The 20,082-nt window shown below is 28.2% G+C and overlaps 2 protein-coding genes across 12 annotated transcripts in view; one reads left to right on the plus strand and one right to left on the minus strand.

Annotated features, from left to right (window-relative positions):
• The window catches only part of LOC107453796 (ELAV-like protein 4), a 75,657-nt gene extending 63,696 nt beyond the window's left edge, over window positions 1–11,961 (minus strand). For 6 of the 11 annotated variants that reach the window (XM_087167876.1, XM_016070751.5, XM_016070750.5 and 3 more), the window contains exon 1: window positions 11,316–11,854. The gene's annotated coding sequence lies outside the window, so the exon portion shown is untranslated. Of the gene's footprint in view, window positions 1–11,315 lie in introns of all 11 variants that reach the window. The other 5 variants (XM_071183427.2, XM_071183424.2, XM_071183423.2 and 2 more) reach the window with 2 other exon arrangements.
• Window positions 11,962–12,420: 459 nt separating this feature from the next.
• LOC122269131 (cytosolic carboxypeptidase 6-like) overlaps window positions 12,421–20,082 on the plus strand; it is a 553,508-nt gene continuing 545,846 nt past the window's right edge. The window contains exon 1 of the mRNA XM_043040819.3: window positions 12,421–12,654. Within this exon, the coding sequence (XP_042896753.2) occupies window positions 12,636–12,654 (19 nt within the window). The 5' untranslated portion in view covers window positions 12,421–12,635. The remainder of the gene's footprint in view (window positions 12,655–20,082) is intronic.

Genomic DNA, 20,082 nt, shown 5'->3' on the forward strand with positions numbered 1-20,082 from the left:
CTGAATATCTAATATTTGACCGCGGAAAGCTAAAGGAAATAACAGCATTTTTTTTTTTCGACGACAGCTACAACTGCTCAAAATTAATGGCTCTAACAAAACTGATGAATCCTTGACCTAACCGAAACAAACTAAAAAATGAGGAAAAAATAGAAGGGGAAATCGAAACTACCTTAGCAGTAAAAAAAAAACCTCTGACTGAAAATGGGAAAGTTCCCTATACCATCCCTCACGTATCTGGGACCTCAGGATAGACTGAAAATATATATGGAAAGCGAACTAACAATTGCCACGTGGCACGAGGCGAACTCCCCATTGAATTGCGTTTGGCCCTTTGTGTGCGCGTGAGCAACGCATAAAAAAAATTCTAGGGGGAGGGGGTCCCATAGAAAAGAGAACAATGTAAGTACGCTTTGCCCTTCTGCCGAAAAGAACTTTGGAATAAAATGGGGAAAACGTCTGGGGACCACAGCAGCTGGAATAATCCTCCGGAAAAAAATTGGTACGTTACTATTCTGCAAGCAATGCAAATCTTTAAAATAGTTGAATCAGACTTTAATAAAAATTATTTAATCTAAAATTAGCATTGAAGTAAAATTTTACTTTCCTCCTTTAATACGGGCATATTACTATCTCAAAATATGAAGATAAAATGCTGCGAAAAGCAAAGCAACGGTGTTTTAAAAAATAAAATCACAATTTGTTTTTAAAAACTCTTGAAATTAAGCCATTAATATTTCCTTTAAAGTAAGATTTCTATAATTTAAAGATCAGTACTATAAATTCATAACTGCCAATTATTCTGCAAGATTTTACTTTCTATTTATTAATTCAAAATTAAAAATTCTAATTTTTGGAATACAATTTCATACCAGCCTGCTTTTAATCTTTCCGATTATGGTTTTTCCTAGAGGTCATTTTTAGTGAAATTAAATTACAGATAGAAATATATTTTAACTTGAAAGCTAAAACATCCTATCATATGATTATCACACATTTACACATGCGTTTATAATTTATAAATAGTGGTGGTCAAATATAATTCAAATTATATTTTATTACATATTTTACTGCTACTTCAAATATTAAATAAAATCTTACGCAAAATACATATAAGCATCCAGTTATATTATTAATTTTGCAGTTTTAGACATTTAATTTATGATCGCTATTACATACTAAAATTTCCTACTTAGAAAAAGCAAGATAATTTGACAATTGTGAGTTTAGGCTCTGGTAAAATAGAGAAAATAATTCTGTCTGCAATTACAATTCAATTTTTTCGCTATCAACAGGCAAAATTATCCTTGCAGGAAGCCAAAATAAATATTGCCTTAATAGTTATAAGTAAATATTTAAATTAATTTCCAAATTTTACACCATCATATTCTCCGAAATTCTTAGTTTTGGGCTTATTTCGCAAATTTTTAAAATGGTAGTGATAACTTAAGAGCTTTCATTTAAAATCATTTTTACTACGACTCTATATAAACTAAAAACAGACAATAGACCAGCTAATAAAAGCCCAGGCCAACTTTTAAAAATGTACTATTATTCCACTTCCATTTTAACCAGAACTTCCGGGTAGGCAAAACTGCATTGCTCACTCGGATATATATACGTTACTAAATTTATAAAATTTTGACAAGGCAAATTTTAACAGTTGCCGAAATGCGGAGATTGAACAACTACTACTTCAGTTAACGTGAATAGGGTAAAATTAAAAATACGTTTATATAAAATGTGAATAACATTTTTAAGGGTGTAAAAAACTTATGAACTAAAGGGCTTAAAAAAGATAAGAGAACGTGTTAAGGTCATTTGACGAAACTTAAATCTATTCGAAAATTATCTTCCTCTACTAAAAATAAAATGAGGGGAAAATTTATTAAACATTTGAATAATTCGTGGTTATGAAATACAACATTTCTCGGTTAAAGGTAAAATCTTCCAAACAAAAATTTAGTACTTATTTGCAGTTATCTATACCTAAAAGGAACCTATAATACCTATAATTCATCATCAAAAACAAACAAAATCAATTTATAGTTTGACATTTACAAAATCAATACTTTTTGAATCTGAATGAAAAGAAAATACTTCAAACTGCTTTTTTGGACTTAAGATTATTTAATCATATTCGCATCAATATCTTAAGATGTTTTAGTAACTATTAGACAATTTTATAATTAAAAAATATTGAAATGTATTTTTGCTTACTAATAGAGTAAAAAAATAGATATAAAAAGCACACCCGTGTCTTCAGGGGTCTGTCCAGACATTGTGAAAGGTCCGTTTTTCGTGAAATTGTGAAAAATTACTCACATTCTTTCAACCAGGGTCCACTTTTATGAATTTGTGCAAATAGGGTCCGTTATTGCAAAAAAAAAAAAAAAAAAACTTTTTCAAGGAGTTTTTAAATTGTAATGATATACAAGATTATGCTCTGCACTGTAAAACTATAATAAAAAAATTTAAATTTTTAAAAATAAACAACAATTGCTGCTTCTAAATTAGAGATGCAACATAAATATTTGGTATTTAGCCTATACTGCTGAACGCAGAATATTCATTTCGGACGAATAATGGAAGAATCGTCTGCCGAAGACAAAACTTAATTCGCTTACATCCATCTTTCTTGTTTTCTGCCCAGGAAAGGGTTTATTCGATTAACAAAATAATAATGAAGATGAACAAATTTGTGAAGGGTCCGATTTAAAGAAAAATCATTTTGTGAAGGGTCCGTTAACGGACCCAAATTTCTTCTAAACAGACCCTGGTTAAGGGCCGCACAACATTTTCCGGAAGAGAAGCGATAAGTATTGACTTTCGATGCCGCAATGAATACAGTTTTAATTAACTATTTCTAAGTAAAATAATATAAATTTGCATGAAATTTTAAAAGGTATAGTACTGTATGGTTTTTAATATTTGCAGAAATATAACTAATAATTTTAGATTAAAATCTGAATTACAGCACAAATTTAAAAAAAAAAAAGATTCTCAATGTTACGCGAAAATAAATGACATCTACTTAATTTCCCTGTATTTGTTATCAACTTTCTAGCGTAACATTTTATAAAAAAAATTACGTTTCAAGAGATAGTAAATGAACCGTAAAATTTCAAAATTTAAATTTTCATCTAGGAAATTTGACATAAAAAATTTAAATAAATCTGCTAGTTACGTAGTCTATCCTCGCCTATTTTTGTTAAGCACTCAGGTCACATAGGCTATTCAAGGGTAACAGGTTGCGTACAATATGAAAAATTTCAACAATACGGATGCTGATTATAAGACTAATATTTGTCTTAAATGTCTATTTATGGCATAAAAAAACAAAGTACGCTATTATGAATTAAAATAATCTAATACAATATTACATCTGATACAAATTAATATACTTTTAAAGATATTTTCATTAACGGCATTAAAATATGAATTTGAAGTTACTCTGATTAGTTACTCTCACATTTAAAAACCTATTTTATTACATATAAAAAGGGGTAAATTTGCAGAGACCAGCTCACTATTTGCAGGGGTCTGTCCAGACATTTTGTGAAAGGTCCGTTTTTCGTGAAATTGTGAAAAAATTACTCACATTCTTTCAACCAGGGCCCGCTTTTATGAATTTGTGCAAATAGGGTCCGTTATTGCGAAAAAAAACTTTTTCAAGGAGTTTTTAAATTGTAAAGACATACAAGATTATGCTCAACACTGTAAAATTATAATTAAAAAAATTAAATCTTAAAAAATAAACAACAATTGCTGCTTCTAAATTAGAGATGCAACATACAAATATTTGGTATTTAGCCTATACTGCTGAAAGCAGAATATTCATTTTTCAGACGAATAATGGAAGAATCGTCTGCCGATGACAAAACTTAATTCGTTCACATCCATCTTTCTTGTTTTCTGCCCTGGAAAGGGTTTATTCGATTAACAAAATAATAATGAAGATAAACAAATTTGTGAAGGGTCCGTTTTTAAGTCAAAATATTTTGTGAAGGGTCCGTTTTTATGAAAAGATATTTTGTGAAGGGTCCGTTAACGGACCCAAATTTCTTCTAAACAGACCTCTGATTTGCGATCAAACATTTAAGGCTGGCTAGTATTGCTTCCTTTTTTTTTTTAATGTTAGGATAACTTAAACAAAATGTATATAAATTATCATGCCTGAGTAAAACAACGAGTAAAAAAATTGATAAACGAGTACACTTAGCTCAAAAAAAGTTTGTGTCACTTTTTGCCACCAAAACCATTACTTCTGGGAACATTGAAACCCAAAGACAAACTTATTGATTTCATATTGTTATAAAAATTATGTTGCTATTGTATATTGCTTTCAAATGAGTTATGTAAATATTTTACCTATACTATCCAAGAAAATAGTGCTAAAAATATCTGAGTAATTGGAAGCAATGTAACAATTTAATAAAACTTAAATTCGCCATTTGAAACAGCTTAAGTTTTAAGTCTTATCAGGGGTCTGTCCAGACATTTTGTGAAAAGTCCGTTTTTTGTAAAATTGTGAAAAATTACTCATAATTTGTGAATATAAAATAAACGTTGAGTCACATTCTTTCAACCAGGGTCCGCTTTCGTGAATTTGTGCAAATCGGGTCCGATCCGTTATGCTACTTTTTCAAGGAGTTTTTAAATTGTAAAGACGTACAAGATAATGCTCAACACAGTAAAATTATAATTAAGAAATTAAATTTTAAAAAATAAACAGCGATTGCAGCTACTAAATTAGTGATGCAACAAATAAATATTTGGTATTTAGCTTATACTGTTGAATGCAGAATATTAATTTCGGACGAATAAAGGAAGCAGCGTTTGCCGAAGACAAAATTTAGTTAGTTTACATCCGTCTTACTCCCCCCCCTTCAGGGAAGGGTTAATTCGATTAACAAAACAATAATGAAGATAAAAAAAATTTGTGAAGGGTCCGTTTTTAAGTTAAAATATTTTATGAAGGATCCGTATTCATGAAGAGATATTTTGTGAAGGGTCCGTTAACGGACCCAAATTTCTTCTAAACATACCTCTACTTATGATGGTAAAATATACCGAAAAGTTAATTTGAAAAAAAGGCAAGTTTAGAAAGAAGTTATAAAACTAAACAAAATATCTGTTTTAGGATAAAATACATATGACATTTTAGACATTAATAGATAGTCACGTTTTTAAAGAAACAATTTACGTTATCCACACACCTGGAATGTTCCTATTATATTTTTAAAAAAATTATTTAACATAGTAAATGATAAAAAAAAATTCAATATCTGTGCATTATTAGAACAAATTAGTAAAGCGAGAATCATCCGATTTTAAGTCAAATGAAATGTTCGAGGGTTCTTACGATATATATATATTACGATATATATATATTTCGATATATTATTTTTCAAATACCAATTATGTTCAGTAAAAAAACCAAGCACTGCATAAAGTTAAAAAAAAAATCTGCCACTATTCAAAACAAAGTTTCAAAAGGCTTTAAAAAGCAGCGCATTCAATATTAACAAATTTTCAAAACTAAAAAGCTTAAAAGATCCAACTTTTAGAAGGTCGTTCCTCCTAAAGTACTTGTCAACTTTCATTACAGAGGGAAGCCTTAAAAATAAAAATCTGCTTAAGGTATAAGCAGATTACAACCGCAGGTGAAATGCTCCACTTAAAACACGGATTACTTATTCTCTTAGTAAGTGCGATAATTTTTATTCGAGATTAAGTGGAAGGTTTTTGTGTATCTGCTTTATTTCCACCATTCTGAGCGATCTTTAGAATTTGGTTGTGCTTTTCTTAATTGATGGGAACATATTTTAAATCGTTATGAATTTAACAGAAATATATTAAATTGAAACCAAAGATAATTTGAAATTAATTCATTCTAACTATAGACGAACTTCATTTTTCTTTTCCGAAAAAAATAAACTCTTGCACGCATAGTATTAGCTTTTATTTTTATTTTTAAGAAAAATGAGTGAATGCTGCTCCATAAAAAATAAAAAAAATAAATCTCGAAAAACGTTATCAGCAAAAAGATGTATATCAAATGTAAATACCATATTGCATACAGGACTAAAAATTGGTTTTAACGAATGAAAACTTAATGTATTTTCCAAGTAATAAGGTATGGAGTCACAAATAAGACTTTTAAGCAAGTCAAAATACTTCAGAGGAATTAATTTTAATCTAAAAACAATAATATTCCATTGAATTTACACTCTGCTTCCTTGCAAATCTATCATTTAAAATTTGTAGTATTAAAAGCAAAAAATTCAATGCAAGTAAACGCTTGAAGACTTACTCTTAACAGAAACAAAATGGGTAAATATATATAACGAATTAAACTTAAACGTTTCTCGCCATAACCAATATACGTTATATTTTCATGTCAAATAACGAAAAATTTCACAATACCATCTACATTAATGCTTAATAAAAGAAAGGTACAACGAACAATTACAAGGAATATTTTTGGTAAAATCTAGAAAGACCTCTTAGCAAACTTTAAAGGTTTAAGTCATCTTAACGGCTTCGTGACATTTTTTTCCCTTCCTTTTTAAACGTACAACTTCCCACTTAAAACGGATAATGAATGATATGAAAGTAAGGAAATATAATCTAACACTTTAATTTTCGATAATTTCATAGCCAGACTCTTCTAATTTATAAGTTAAAATGAATACGCTGATTTTTTAGGCAAACTTAAATTGGCAGTTTATGTTTTAGATTTCATTGCATCTACGAACTAAATTTTCATTGAAAGTAGTTTTATAAATTTAATATCGTAAAAAATTTTATATATAAAAAATAATCGCTTGTATTAAAACTTAATATAGTGAGTTAAGACTTCATTGCGAAAGATCAATATACTTGTCTGCAAGTAGTCTGGGTTTCCAAACGTTTGGTCACTTTAGATACTTGGGTTACTCGCAGATCTGTATAATATGCACGATCGACGTTCGCGAAATATTTGCTACCTTAGCGGAATATATTTACTACTTTATATTTTTAATTTTTTACTATTACTAAAGAAGAAAAAATCCGCCTCTTCAATGAAAGTTACTTTTATGAATTCCCCAGAAAAAATTCATTTTTACGCTTATTCCACCATTGCAAACTAAATTCACGTGATTTAAAATCAAATATCATGTTTTCTATCTACGCGATTTAAGATAAAGGATCATGTTTCGTATTTTCACTATTACATATCAAATATAGCGTTTTAAAAGTCATTATGATTCGTGTTCAAGTTACTTAAACATCGGAATTCGTATTCACGCGATTATAGAAACAAATATCAAGATTCGTATTCAAGAGATCTTAAAATCAAACATCAATACATTTAAACTATTTCAGTTTAAATAAATTCTCGCACATCGACATTTTTATTATCACGTTCATAAAATCCTGTGGATAAATACTTCTTACATAATTTTTTCTTCTTGCTCAAATTTCTGGTAGTTTTTCAATTTAAAAAGTGTTTTGCACTTAACATTTACTTTTTACCAAACGTATCCCTGTAAGTATGAATCATTAGAGTTCCATAATATTTGAACATTTTTTAAAAAAACATCTATGGTTCTTCAAACAAAGGTGGCGACGAAAATGTTCAAACTAGTTGCAAGAGTTAATATCAATGCTTGCTGGTTTTAATTTAGATTGTATTCACTGAAAATTTGCAATTTTATCCAACTTTGGTCATTTGTATAACTAAGTTCTTTAACAGAAAAATAAAAAATAGCTAATTTAACTATTCATACAAACTTAACTTTATAGAAGGTTATGAAACAAAGAATTAAACATCAACAGAATTTGTCAAATATGCTTATTACTTAAACCTTAAAATGTTATATCGTAGAGATTAAATGATTTCTAATAGGATACAGTTTATATGTGGGTCGTAAGTTTCACAAGCAGTAAAAGCATTTACAGCACAAATAATTGAAGGGGAAAAACGTCCCGTACACTTCCCACATATCTAAATTTATTCATATCTGCTATATAAAAATACAAAAAGATTGAGTTACATTTATGGTTTTTACGGGATGATTAAATCAACACAATGTTAATTAAATCTTTAAGGAAATCATTAAGTTAAATTAAAAAATGCTTTCATGTATCTGCTGGTAAGATAAGATATCACGTAATTTAACTATCGTAGCTATGCTAAAATATGCCTATTTAATCTCAAAAGATATAAGCCAATTTGCATCTTTCCTAAGGGCTTGAATCCACATTACTAATTTGGTAATAATGCAGTTGTACTCTCATTCAAATAGTTAGCTGCTTAACGCACAGTGACGCAAAATCCCTCTATAACGAAGACATTGGGAAGTCACAGTAAAAGTGCATGGGACAATAACCAGGGGTCTGTCCAGACATTTTGTGAAAGGTCCGTGTTTCGTGAAATTGTGAAGAAATTACTTACATTCTTTCAACCAGGGTCCGCTTTTATGAATTTGTGCAAATAGGGTCCGTTATTGCAAAAAAACAACTTTTTCAAGGAGTTTTTAAATTGTAAAGACATACAAGATTATGCTCAACACTGTAAAATTATAATTAAAGAACTTAAATTTTAAAAAATAAACAATTGCTGCTTCTAAATTAGAGATGCAACATACAAATATTTGGTATTTAGCCTATACTGCTGAACGCAGAATATTAATTTCGGACGAATAAAGGAAGAAGCGTCTGCCGAAAACAAAAATTCGTTTACATCCATCTTTGTTTTTTGCACTGGAAAGGGTTTATTCGATTAACAAAATAATGAAGATAAACAAATTTGTGAAGGATCCGATTAAAAGAAAAATCATTTTGTGAAGGGTCCGTTTTTATGAAAAGATATTATGTGAAGGGTCCGTTAACGGACCCAAATTTCTTCTAAACAGACCCCTGATAACATTAAAATTACGAGAAATTTAAAAAAAGTGCAATTTTAATTGCATAAGGGCAAATTTTTTCTTAACGATTTCAAACGCCAAACTTCTAAAATCAATATTCTAAAAAAGCAAACAAAAATAGTCATATTGTTGCAAAGTTTTATCAGAAATTGTTATCAGAAAGCAGAGCAAAATTGTACAAAAATATATCAAATATATGCTTTGCAGTGCCATTTACTTTATTTTTTGACTTAAATTTTACATTTTGAGATTGATAATTTCGTAATTAATTGATAAATTTTAATTTGCAATTTAACAGTTTAATGCTTCCTAATTTAATTAAAAAGTTCACTCTTAATCTTAACTCAGTTTTCAGAAAACATAATCTGATAGATCTAAAAAGTTGTCAATCTATATATAATCAACACAATAGCATTCACCACTGTTTATATAAATTCTGACTTTATTTGAAGTACCAAAATATGTAATTAATATTTAATTTGCAAATTTGATATATGAGCAAAAACATAGATAAAATTCGGAAATAAAATGAATCATTCACATACGCTAAACTTTATTAATTCAAAAAAAAAAAAAAAAAAAAAAAAACATTACTTGTGTATCATATCAAGGCGATTGTTTCATTGTTAATTTTCCTAACAGATTTTAAATTATACATTATCTTAAAATATCCAAAGCTTTTATAAGCATATCATTAAGTGACTAATACATAATTGCAATCTTATATTAACAACAGATGATATAAAAATTAATATGTTCAGTGTTGGCCTTTAAATCGTTAACCTAATACGTTTATAGTTCAAATAAATCAGTTTAATAAAAAATTACAATTACAGAAAATAAAAATTGTATGATGCTAAATTATAGTTTTTACTAGATTATAAATAAAATTAAAAATTCAGAACTAGATGAATAATTATAGATTTAAATAGAATTTAATGATGATATGAATAAAACTTATTCAGACAATACATAAAAAATTTTAAAATCCATCATCCAATCAACAATGACTAACTGTTTATCGCTTGTCTCCAATAAAATTCCAATTTAGATTTTAAATAAACTAATTTAGATTCCCTGTAGCTGTTATTTTGTAAAAATATTTTATTTTATATCTAGTCATTAGCATAAATTCAATAAATGCATACAGTGCAGTAAAATTGTCGTCCCTGCGAGAGATTAACAACAGCTGTCATTTTTATCAACAAACTCTAAAAAGTGCGTGACCATCTGTTTACTTAAAATCGAAAGTGAAGCAAATAACTTTCTCACTCAAAAAAGTGACAGATATTCATTTTTTACCTGCACTATAATCCAGCATAAATTAAGTCACATATTTATTTAAACGATAAAAATGTATATAGACCACGGTTTTTTATTTCAGAAAACTTAAGCATATTGCATTCAAATCTCGTTAAATTTTACAAGTTTTCTTTTTTTCTTTTTGTACATGCTTTCACGTCAACTTCAACAATCAGCAAGACCAAAATTAGCACTGCATTACGTCTAACATATTTTTATATTTTATGACCAGATTTAGATTTATCAAACAAGTCGCTGATTCTAGATATATAATATTAGCTAAACTAAAATCACCATGTAAGTAAACGTAACTTCTTTGTAAACAAGTATAATTTCATAACTAAAAGAAAGGATATAATTCTAACTCATTTTTGTGGTAAAGATTTCTACCTATTTCTGCGGAAAAATCGATGTGTACGTGTTTTCACTGCTAGGCATTAGCAAGAGAAGAAAGAAAACAGATAGACAACTTCAACGCTATGCGGAAAAGCAACTTTTATCAGATTTTAAGAGACTGCAAATATCGATGAATCCTTAAATTGCCATCTAAAGCGGTGAGCGGAAAAGCTAATTTAACAATATATATCAAACTAAAATTATGCAACCTCGTAATTTTCCATTTCCCTGAAATTTATTTTTTTAATAAACAATTATACGTCAACACAATCGCACACTCATCATTAAACAATTTTAATTAAAACTTAACGAGCTGTCTTTAAGGAATTAAAAATATAAATACTAATATGAATCGTATACACTTAATTCAAAGATATTCACAAAATAGCTCTAAATGTTTCAATTCAGAGCGAAAATTTTAAGATTCATCCAAAAAAAATATAAGCATAAATTTAGAAGTTTCTTAAATAAAGTTTTAATAAACGTACACGGTTTACAAAATAAATTAAAAGTTAAGTTTTAAGTATTAAATACAAATGTTTTTTAACTTAATCTTTACAACAACAGTGAGTCGCTAACTAGTTTTGTAAACCCTAACTTGCAACCTAAGCCGAAAAGTACAATTTACATTTATTCTGAAACTAAGGTTAAAAATATTAAATACTCAAGATTTAAAATGGAAGATAATAAATAAACACTAACCTTTCTGTTGTAGTTGCTTCACTTTGATATTGGATGCCACGTCCACTGAAGATTGAAAATAGTTTTCAAAAATATAAAGTTAACGTTTAAAAACGTTCTCACAAAGTTATGTATAAGTTATATAAATACTACGATTAAGCTAGCGAGCTCAATTTGTTAAAAGCAGCAAACTGAAGTTTTAATTCTTAAAAGGCTGGAAACATTTATCGCCAAACTTGCAACTTGGCAACTTTCTAATGCTAAATAAATTAAAGAGATCTCAAACCAAAACTGCGGTTTGAATTAAAGGAAATCGTTTTCTACTTTCTTCAAAGTGTAGAAACTCGCTAAAAATTCGTCAAAAGTCCTTTATAAGAAGATATAACCAGCTAACTATTACTGATAATTTCTACGTATGTAGTTAGAAATGTGAAATAGTAAAAAGGAAAAACGGTTCCGAAAAAATCAGAATGAATTAAAAAAACAACGAAATTGCTGCCGAAGTCGCTACTATCAAACACAACACAACTGCCTTCTGGATCAGTCAGGAACTAAATGTCAGGCCAAGGCAGCGCACAGCACGATAAAAGCGGACCGGAGCGCCCCTCATTATGTTAGTTTCCCTCCGCGAACATCATCCGTATTTTAACTCCTCCCACTTTTTCCCTCATTGCTTACATTTCTTTTTTAAAAAAGATAAAAAATCGAAAATATCTTCACAAAAAAAACTACTTATTAAGTTATTTTATTTTTGAAGCAACAGTATTTTTCTCATTGTCGTTTGAATATTTTTAATAGCTAGAATAGCATCGTGTTCGATTTTGCGGAAGGCTACAGGAGCGCTGTGGTGAAAAGACCGCCTTACATACTGCAAACGATTTTCGGGAGCATTTTTAGTGGTCAAGCAAATATCAGGAAAGCAAATTTTCGTTTCATTGTTGACGATATTTCGATTGTTTTTTATCGTTTTCATTAGTAAAAAGTGAAAGTTAAAAGCTAGAGAAATCAACACTGTTTTGTTTTTTTGGATAAATTTATCTTGAATTCTTTTCATAATCTTAGTTTGAAATTATATTGATTGGGATATTTGGTTTTATCATGTCACTAGGTGTCACTAGTGTCCTCTAGCAACAGGGAATATTATCTGTATCCAAAACAACTCGTTTTCTTACGAAGCCTAAACGTTTGTTTTTCTCTTAAATTATGTTCTAAAAAAAATTAGTAAATCAGTTTCAGTTTGCTTTTTAAATTCCAACATTGATTTGTTTATTATATTTTAAGTCACTCTATCGATCTTTGTGGTTAATCTCGGCCCACGTTAACGCTGCCAACTACTGGAGAATGGGAGATTTTGAATCAGGTTAGTTAACAATACGAAATAAAAAAATTTAAATTTTTATTTTGTAGTTTAGATTTTGCTGAGTTAATTTTGACAGTCATAGCATTACGATATTTATTTAAGACACTTTTATTTGCGATGCATAAAAGTAAATAATAATTAAATAATGCAATTGTGAAAATAAAAATTACATATTTATAACAGGAAATAATAGGGAGGGGGATTAAAGAGCATATGAATAAATAGTATATTAGAATTTTTTCGAGGTTTATTCGGGATTACTTTTGTTTATAATTCTTGGATCCTGACAATTTGAGATGACTTGAAAATATTAGTTTTACTAATGAAACATTTTCAGAGAAAATGAAGTTATTTTTACAAGTAACATAAATTGTTGTTATAATATAAGAATTAAGGTTTTTTTTAAATTATATCACTTAAATTTATTACGTTTTTATCGATTAATTATAATATTACGTCAATTTTTAAACTTAGTTCCCAAAAACTTCATACAATGGAATTATGAGCAGCTATCAAACGAGAGCAATGACCTGAAGAATTCACGCACTCTGTAATAAAAATTTATTTTTGAACTTTTCTATGCATCTTTGTAGTTAAAAATAATTTATTGATTTTGTGAAAAGCCAAAGGTTTTGCGATAAATATTTGGCTTTTCATAAAACCTTAATAATTTTTACAAAAACTCATAACATTTTATTAATAAAATACCAAAAGAGAAAATCTTACGATTAAGTAACAAAATCATAAAAAAAGATAAACATATGCTTAAAGTTCTTAACTAGAATTTAAAAAGAAGTAAAAAACAAAACTACAAAAATAGGAAATTGGAAAAAATAGGAGTAAAATTCGAGTAATAGTAATCTATTTTAATTTCAAATCATTATTTGAAAAGCAAATTTTTTGAGTGAATCGAGCAAGCAAATGAAAAACTTGTAAGTAATTTTCCTAACTTAAATCATTAATGGCGATAATAATCTATTTTATTTCCTGAATGCTAATAAAAATGTGTAACAAAAAATTTCAAAGTTTTTTTTAATGTATCCAAAATTGTTGCGATATTCGCAATTTTTTCATGTATAGTAGGTTAAGAGGAAACGTGCGTTTACATTTCGAAAAATATGTATCTTAGACAAGCTGAAGTTTGAAATTTAAATCAAAGTTTTTATTTTATTATTTAGATGCTGGAGATTTCGAAAACTTGTTTTTCTCTTTCCAAAACTTAATATTTAGGAAGAGCTTCAGTTTAAAAATTATCAAAAAATAAAATAAAAAATAAAGAAGAATTTGTACAGCGAATAAAACAAAAAGTTATCAACGGAAATAACTTCTGTTCTATTGGTTTGATATTCACATATTTAGTGCCTTTAAAAGGGTTAGGAGTCTGACACGAAAGGAAGTTTAGGAATCTGATACGAAAACAATGTACTTTCTTTGAATGAACATTTCAGTGGATTTTCGATCATCAAACTATGCAGGGAAGGTATCCACTTTCTGGAAAATAAAGTCCCAATAATTTCGCCAAGAGAGCAATCAATAGTCCACAAAAATTGTTAATTGTTAAAAAAAAACTAATTTTTACAGCATTTTAAACTATGTCAAGCGCTGGCCTGATCGTAAAGACACGATTCCCAATAGAACACCGAGGTCAAGCACTACTGGCTGGATCACTTGATAAGACAGCGAAGGGACCGAGGGTGCACAGTATCTGTCTTGTTCTACCGTAAAGTGATGAGCTTCGCAAGCAGGTCATCGGACTATTAAAGCAGGGGAGTCATCCCCTTTGAAGAGGATTAAAATTGTGATGGCATGCCTTTAAATTATCCTCAGAGATGTTTCCGAGATAGTTGCCGATAGCCCATTGTGCAGCTGCAGTGCGACGTAAACAAATTACCTATCTACCAACCATTTTAAACTTTGTAATTATGAAGGAAAAAATACAAAATTGATCGAATAACTTTTTAGTTACTATATTTCAAAAGATTCGTGTTTTTAAAATTTTTATCTCTCATGAATTAATGAACTGATTTCATTTAAATTTTGTTTTTAGTTCCGTATCTACCGCAATATGGTGAAATATGCAAAAAGGGAAATTAACATGAAGATGTCTAAACTTTCAACATTACTCTTCTGGCTAAACTATTGGGACCATAGGCTATGATTCGGACTGTATATTCCAATTACGGCTACTTCGCATACTTAGATTAAAAATCCAAAGCTGTCGAATGAAAGATATATTTATTTTCGAGAAATTCTTCTCTTAATCACTTATTAATTATTTTTGAGGGCAGCTTTTGCAATCATAACGATTGACACTTAGTTCGTGAAAAAGCAGATCATTAGAACAAAATTTTTTTTGGGTGATATATTTTTTTTTCCACACCTGAGAAAAAGACTAAATTAATAAGTTGAAACAGTGCTTGCTACATGGGTTTTAATTCGAATCTTAGCTTTAGTAATTTCAAATATTTTTTTTTTATTAAAATTAAAATGGCTTTTAAGGTACCATATTTTTTCTCCATAACCGAGACTGGTTTCATATATTTGCAATCATGAATCAAAAATTGGTTCATCTTAACTTAAAATTTTTAATTTAATGTAGCGTACAATCAAACTTTTTAGAAATTTTGTAACTTATGAGTTTTTTTGGATTGTTTTTTTCAAAATTGAAGCTCAAAAGGCAATTATATAAGTTAATATTTAATATATTACACCAAACAATTGCCAATGTATATTTTTTGAAGGTGATAGTTTCGAATGTTTTGCAACATTATCAATGAAATGGTTGTTGGCGAAGACGTATTCTTACTTAAATAAATAAAAATATATAATTGTTCAAAGTGACAAAAATATGATTTTAAGAGTTCTTATATTTCCTTTCCTTCGATATAAAAATTTATGTGCTCGGGATTATGAAAATGCACGTCTGAAAACTTTCAACTCATGAAAAACTCTTTTAATATTAAAAAAAAAACTTAAAAGGTGCATTACTGAATATGAGAAAAGAATGAATGACGTGTAGCTGATTATTCTATTAAAAATGATGAATGGAATATGGCAGAATATTCAGGGGTACTCCATTGGATATTCAATGAATATTTTATTAGAATACTATATATTTAATAAAATATTTGACCGATAAGACATTCACCGAAATAGAACATTTAAGAATATTTTAATAAAATAATCAATAAGTATTAATTCTTGGTGGTGAAATGTGTTGGCGAAAATGAAATAGCGAAATGGTACTTCGTTTTAAAACTTATTAAAAAAATATCTTTGTTTGTCGGTAAAGTCTTCGTGAAATGTATGACTTACTGAAACTTTCTATTTCTCATCTGCACCTAAACTCTTATTAAAATTAAATTTCATTTCATTCTTTCAAAATACCAATAAAACAATTGCAGTTTTTGATTTAATTTTTTTTAGAGTAGAATGACTGTTTTATCTAGTATGAGACTTTCATAATCAAGATACAATTTTTAATAAAAAAAATTAAATACGCAAATATTAAAAAAAGGTGCTTGTAAAATAAAAAATATTTGTCGATTGAATCGATAATTCAACTACACAATTCAAAAAGTACATGTTTTCATTTTTGAAGTTTTCACTTATACAGTTTTTATAAAAGCGTTAAATAAAAATCGTGAACTAAATATTAGTACCGACTTCAATGCATTTTGTCCCAACTGGATTTACTAATTAAACAAAAACTGTTCTCTAATCTATTTTTAAATGTAAAACATTGGAAACTGATGTTTATGAACTAAGAATAAGAAAAATATTGTTATTGTTTTCTAAGTTTAAAATTTTTAATCGAAGCACGTAAACATTGCAGAAAGATTTAGCTGCTCATTTTTTTTACTTCATTAACGCAATTATTTCATAAAAAAAAGTTTTTTTTCTTTAGATTTTTAAAGACAATTGTTCGCTCTACGTGGTAAAATGAACTGCGGTTTGCAAGACGTTAGTGTGGGAATTTTTTATTAAAAAAATATTTTAACTTTCGAAGATGCATTGATAGGTTCTAATTGAGTTTTATGATAAAACAAAAATAAATAAAATTAATCGATTTTTCAGTATTTTGCATGAGTTTTCCATCTTCTGAGTTAAGAGTTGAAACCTGAAACTCTCAATATATGAGCAATTCTACAAATAAACGCCAATTAGGCAGCCAAAAAGAAAAATTGGGGGGGGGGAGCACTCTATTTCTACATGAATTTTCTTCTTTTTTACACCCTAAAAAAGCAAGAAAAAATTTAATGTTCACGATTTTTTCTTGCTTTTTTAGTGTGCAAAAAAGAAGAAAATTCATGTCAATATAGCGTGCCCCCCCCCCAAAATTTTTTTTTTGGCCGCCTAATTGGCGTTTATTTGTAGAATTGCTCATATAACTATAATAAATATAAAGAGCAAAATTCTGATCAAATTTAAATCGCAACATTCTTTAGAGAAAAGAAAATCATTCATGATTGCCACTATAACTAGACATTCTTTTAATTTAAAATTAATAGTATTAGCACTTTATTTACGTCATATTAGAGCTGCAAGATAGGCTATTGGTAATGATCTGTGAATTAAATGAATCTGTTGCCTTTTCAGTTAAAATTTGTTTTACCTTTTATTAGTGAAACAATTGAGATGAAGATGATCTTGTGCGGAAAGTTTTGGGTATTGTGAAATAGTGGGTGTCGAAAGTAAATAAATAATTAAATGAGATTAAAATAACCAAGTTCCAGTTTCTTTCTCGCAACCACGTGTACTATACATCTTTTTATTTAAATTTTATTTTATAATCAATTCAAGTTTTGACTCGTTTATTTTGTTTAAAAAAAATTTCTTAGCATTCTTACATCTCATTTAGACATTGCAGATTCTGTAATTTGAGTGTGAGAAAGACAGTTTGTAATGATTTTCGTTTGAAACTAAATGATAACCGAATTAAAATATATTTTTATTATGATGTACAGCATGGAATTTAAAAATTTGCTGCATACAGTGAGGTTTATTATAATTAGTTATCATTTTTTAACAAACATTTTTATTAAAAAAAGATCAAGAGTAAAATTTTACTTATTTATTTAAAAAAAAATAAATCGAGGAGTTTTAATAATTTTTCTGAAAATGAGTCTTTGTGTCATTTACACTGACTTAATTTTTAAAACCTTTTTTTGAAATTTTTAAAAATTTAAAACTATCTGTTATCGTAGTATCATATTGTGTTAAGCTCGTAACTCCCACCCGGTTTTTAATTTTTAAAAAACAAGTTTTTAAATTAATGAAAATTACTAATGAAGTAACACCAAGTCTAATGAGTTTAAATGACAAATCACTTATTTGTGAAAAAAATTATTGGAACTTTACGGATTTTTTTTAACTGAGTTATAATTGTTTAAAATCTGTAAAATATGTAAATGGTGGAATTGCCTTAGATTTGCATTAATGCACAGAAATGAAATAAAGCTTTCGCAAACTAAAAAAAGTGTGTTTTCGTGATATCTGGCATGCATGATATCTTCAATTTTGAACTGATTTAAGTAAATTTTTTAACATGACCATAGCAAATATCAGCGGTAAATGTTTTACTACTCCTACTCCTTCTTCAAATAGTGAAAATGTTGTTTAAATTTGGTATCCTAGATGTTCTTTCGTTATTTTGATATCCTATAATATTAAAATGTATTTTTTTTACATTGAATTTGTATATTTGAGAATTTTAAAAGGAAGATTATTTCAATTTTACCAGTATGAAACGAAGAAATTTTTTTTGAATTAACTCTTACATTTGTTACAAAAAATGTTGCTCTCAGCTTGACTCTACAAATAATAATGCACATTCCCTAAAACAAGAGCAGGTGTCGTAATAATCCTACTTCCTGGCTTGCAGCCCTACAAATGTTACGACTTTAGTGGTGGATTATAAGGCACGCTATGTACCAGACTTATCTAAGCAAAATATTAGCGAATTTTCCAGACATACCACTTATTGTTTTTAAAGAAAACATCTGTGTAAATGGAATATTGCTAGCCTAAAAATTAAAGTGAAAAAAAAGCAAGCTAAAAAAATGAATTACAACCTTTACATTGAATGTATTTTAAGCTATATAAAGGAACTAAAGGTTGTATGTTCTGAAATTCGCAGTGAACAGTAAAAATGGTATTGGTAAAAAGTACTGAAAATAATAGCCAAATTGGAGCTGAAATAGAAGCACTTGGTTATTAGTTACATGAATTTATTAGCCGATTTATTTCGATTTAGTGATTTGGAACTTAATGTTATTAAATACTTTCAAAATTCGATTTATTTAATAAAATGGATGACATAAGTTTATTTTTCAAAAATTAATCGCCACAAAATGATTTATTAAAACGTTACAGAAAAGAACTTCCCCCATTTCATCGAACTCTTAATCAGTTGTAAGACTCGTCAAAGGCTTAGGACTCTTAATCAGTTCTAAAATTTTCACTATTGAGCCATATTTTGATCATCGACGAGTCATTTCTTGGACATGTGATTTCAAGTTTCGTTGATTGTTGAGTTCATGAAGCAGTACATACTTCGTAAAAAAAAAATATTATAAACAGCGTGTTCTGCTTCGTTAAAGAGCGTTACTTAATAGGTCATCAGAGCCTTCAAGGAACAGCTTTAAGGCCTTTTAAATAAATCTAAATTTATTTCCAAAATATATTTTAGCTGCTTAAAGAAAATTAAAAAGAAATCAGCGCCAAACGTGATGTCCAAATTGCGCAGAAAATAAATGTCAAGATGACATTGATGAAATTAGATTTTATTCGTTTTCATTCAATTCTGAATTATTTCAACGTCCTGTTAATTTGAAAATTTCAATTCAATTTTTTTTCCAAACAAGTAACTAATGTAAAGGCTATATTGAAGGACTTGTGGCGTACAGAGAGTGATGCCAAGGACGCCAGTGCTTCAAGCATCCAGCCAAGGGCGGGAATCTAATAGACGACTAAGTTGTCGAAAATTTCTGATTAATTAACACATTAAGTTTAACAATTGGCGCAATGAGAAAGTATTTTATGGTGAATGTGATTTCAAAAGAATTTTAATTCTCAAGTTTTAGGTGAGTAGTTAAATAAACAGAAAAACCACTATTAAAATTTAAACATTCTTTATGTTAAGATGTCTAGTAACCATAAGAAAGCAAATTTCAATGAAAATTTTCGAAAATAATATTTTTTAATAATATAAATGTTTAATATATCTTTCAATTGGTGATGATATTTTGCTTCTATGATAATTAAACCCCGAGTAATAGGCATTTAAAAAGGAAAAATTAACATTATTTATACAAAACACAAACTTTTAATTAACCTCTTCACTACAGAATGTTGCAAAAAAGTGTTCTACACGTCCAAATTTCAATTTTAGTGCCATAAGTCATAATAAGATTAACAAAATATCTA

This window comes from Parasteatoda tepidariorum, chromosome 7 (assembly GCF_982258835.1).
Source record: "Parasteatoda tepidariorum strain Cologne lab strain chromosome 7, Ptep-v5.0, whole genome shotgun sequence".
NCBI classification, from domain to species: Eukaryota; Metazoa; Arthropoda; class Arachnida; order Araneae; family Theridiidae; genus Parasteatoda; species Parasteatoda tepidariorum.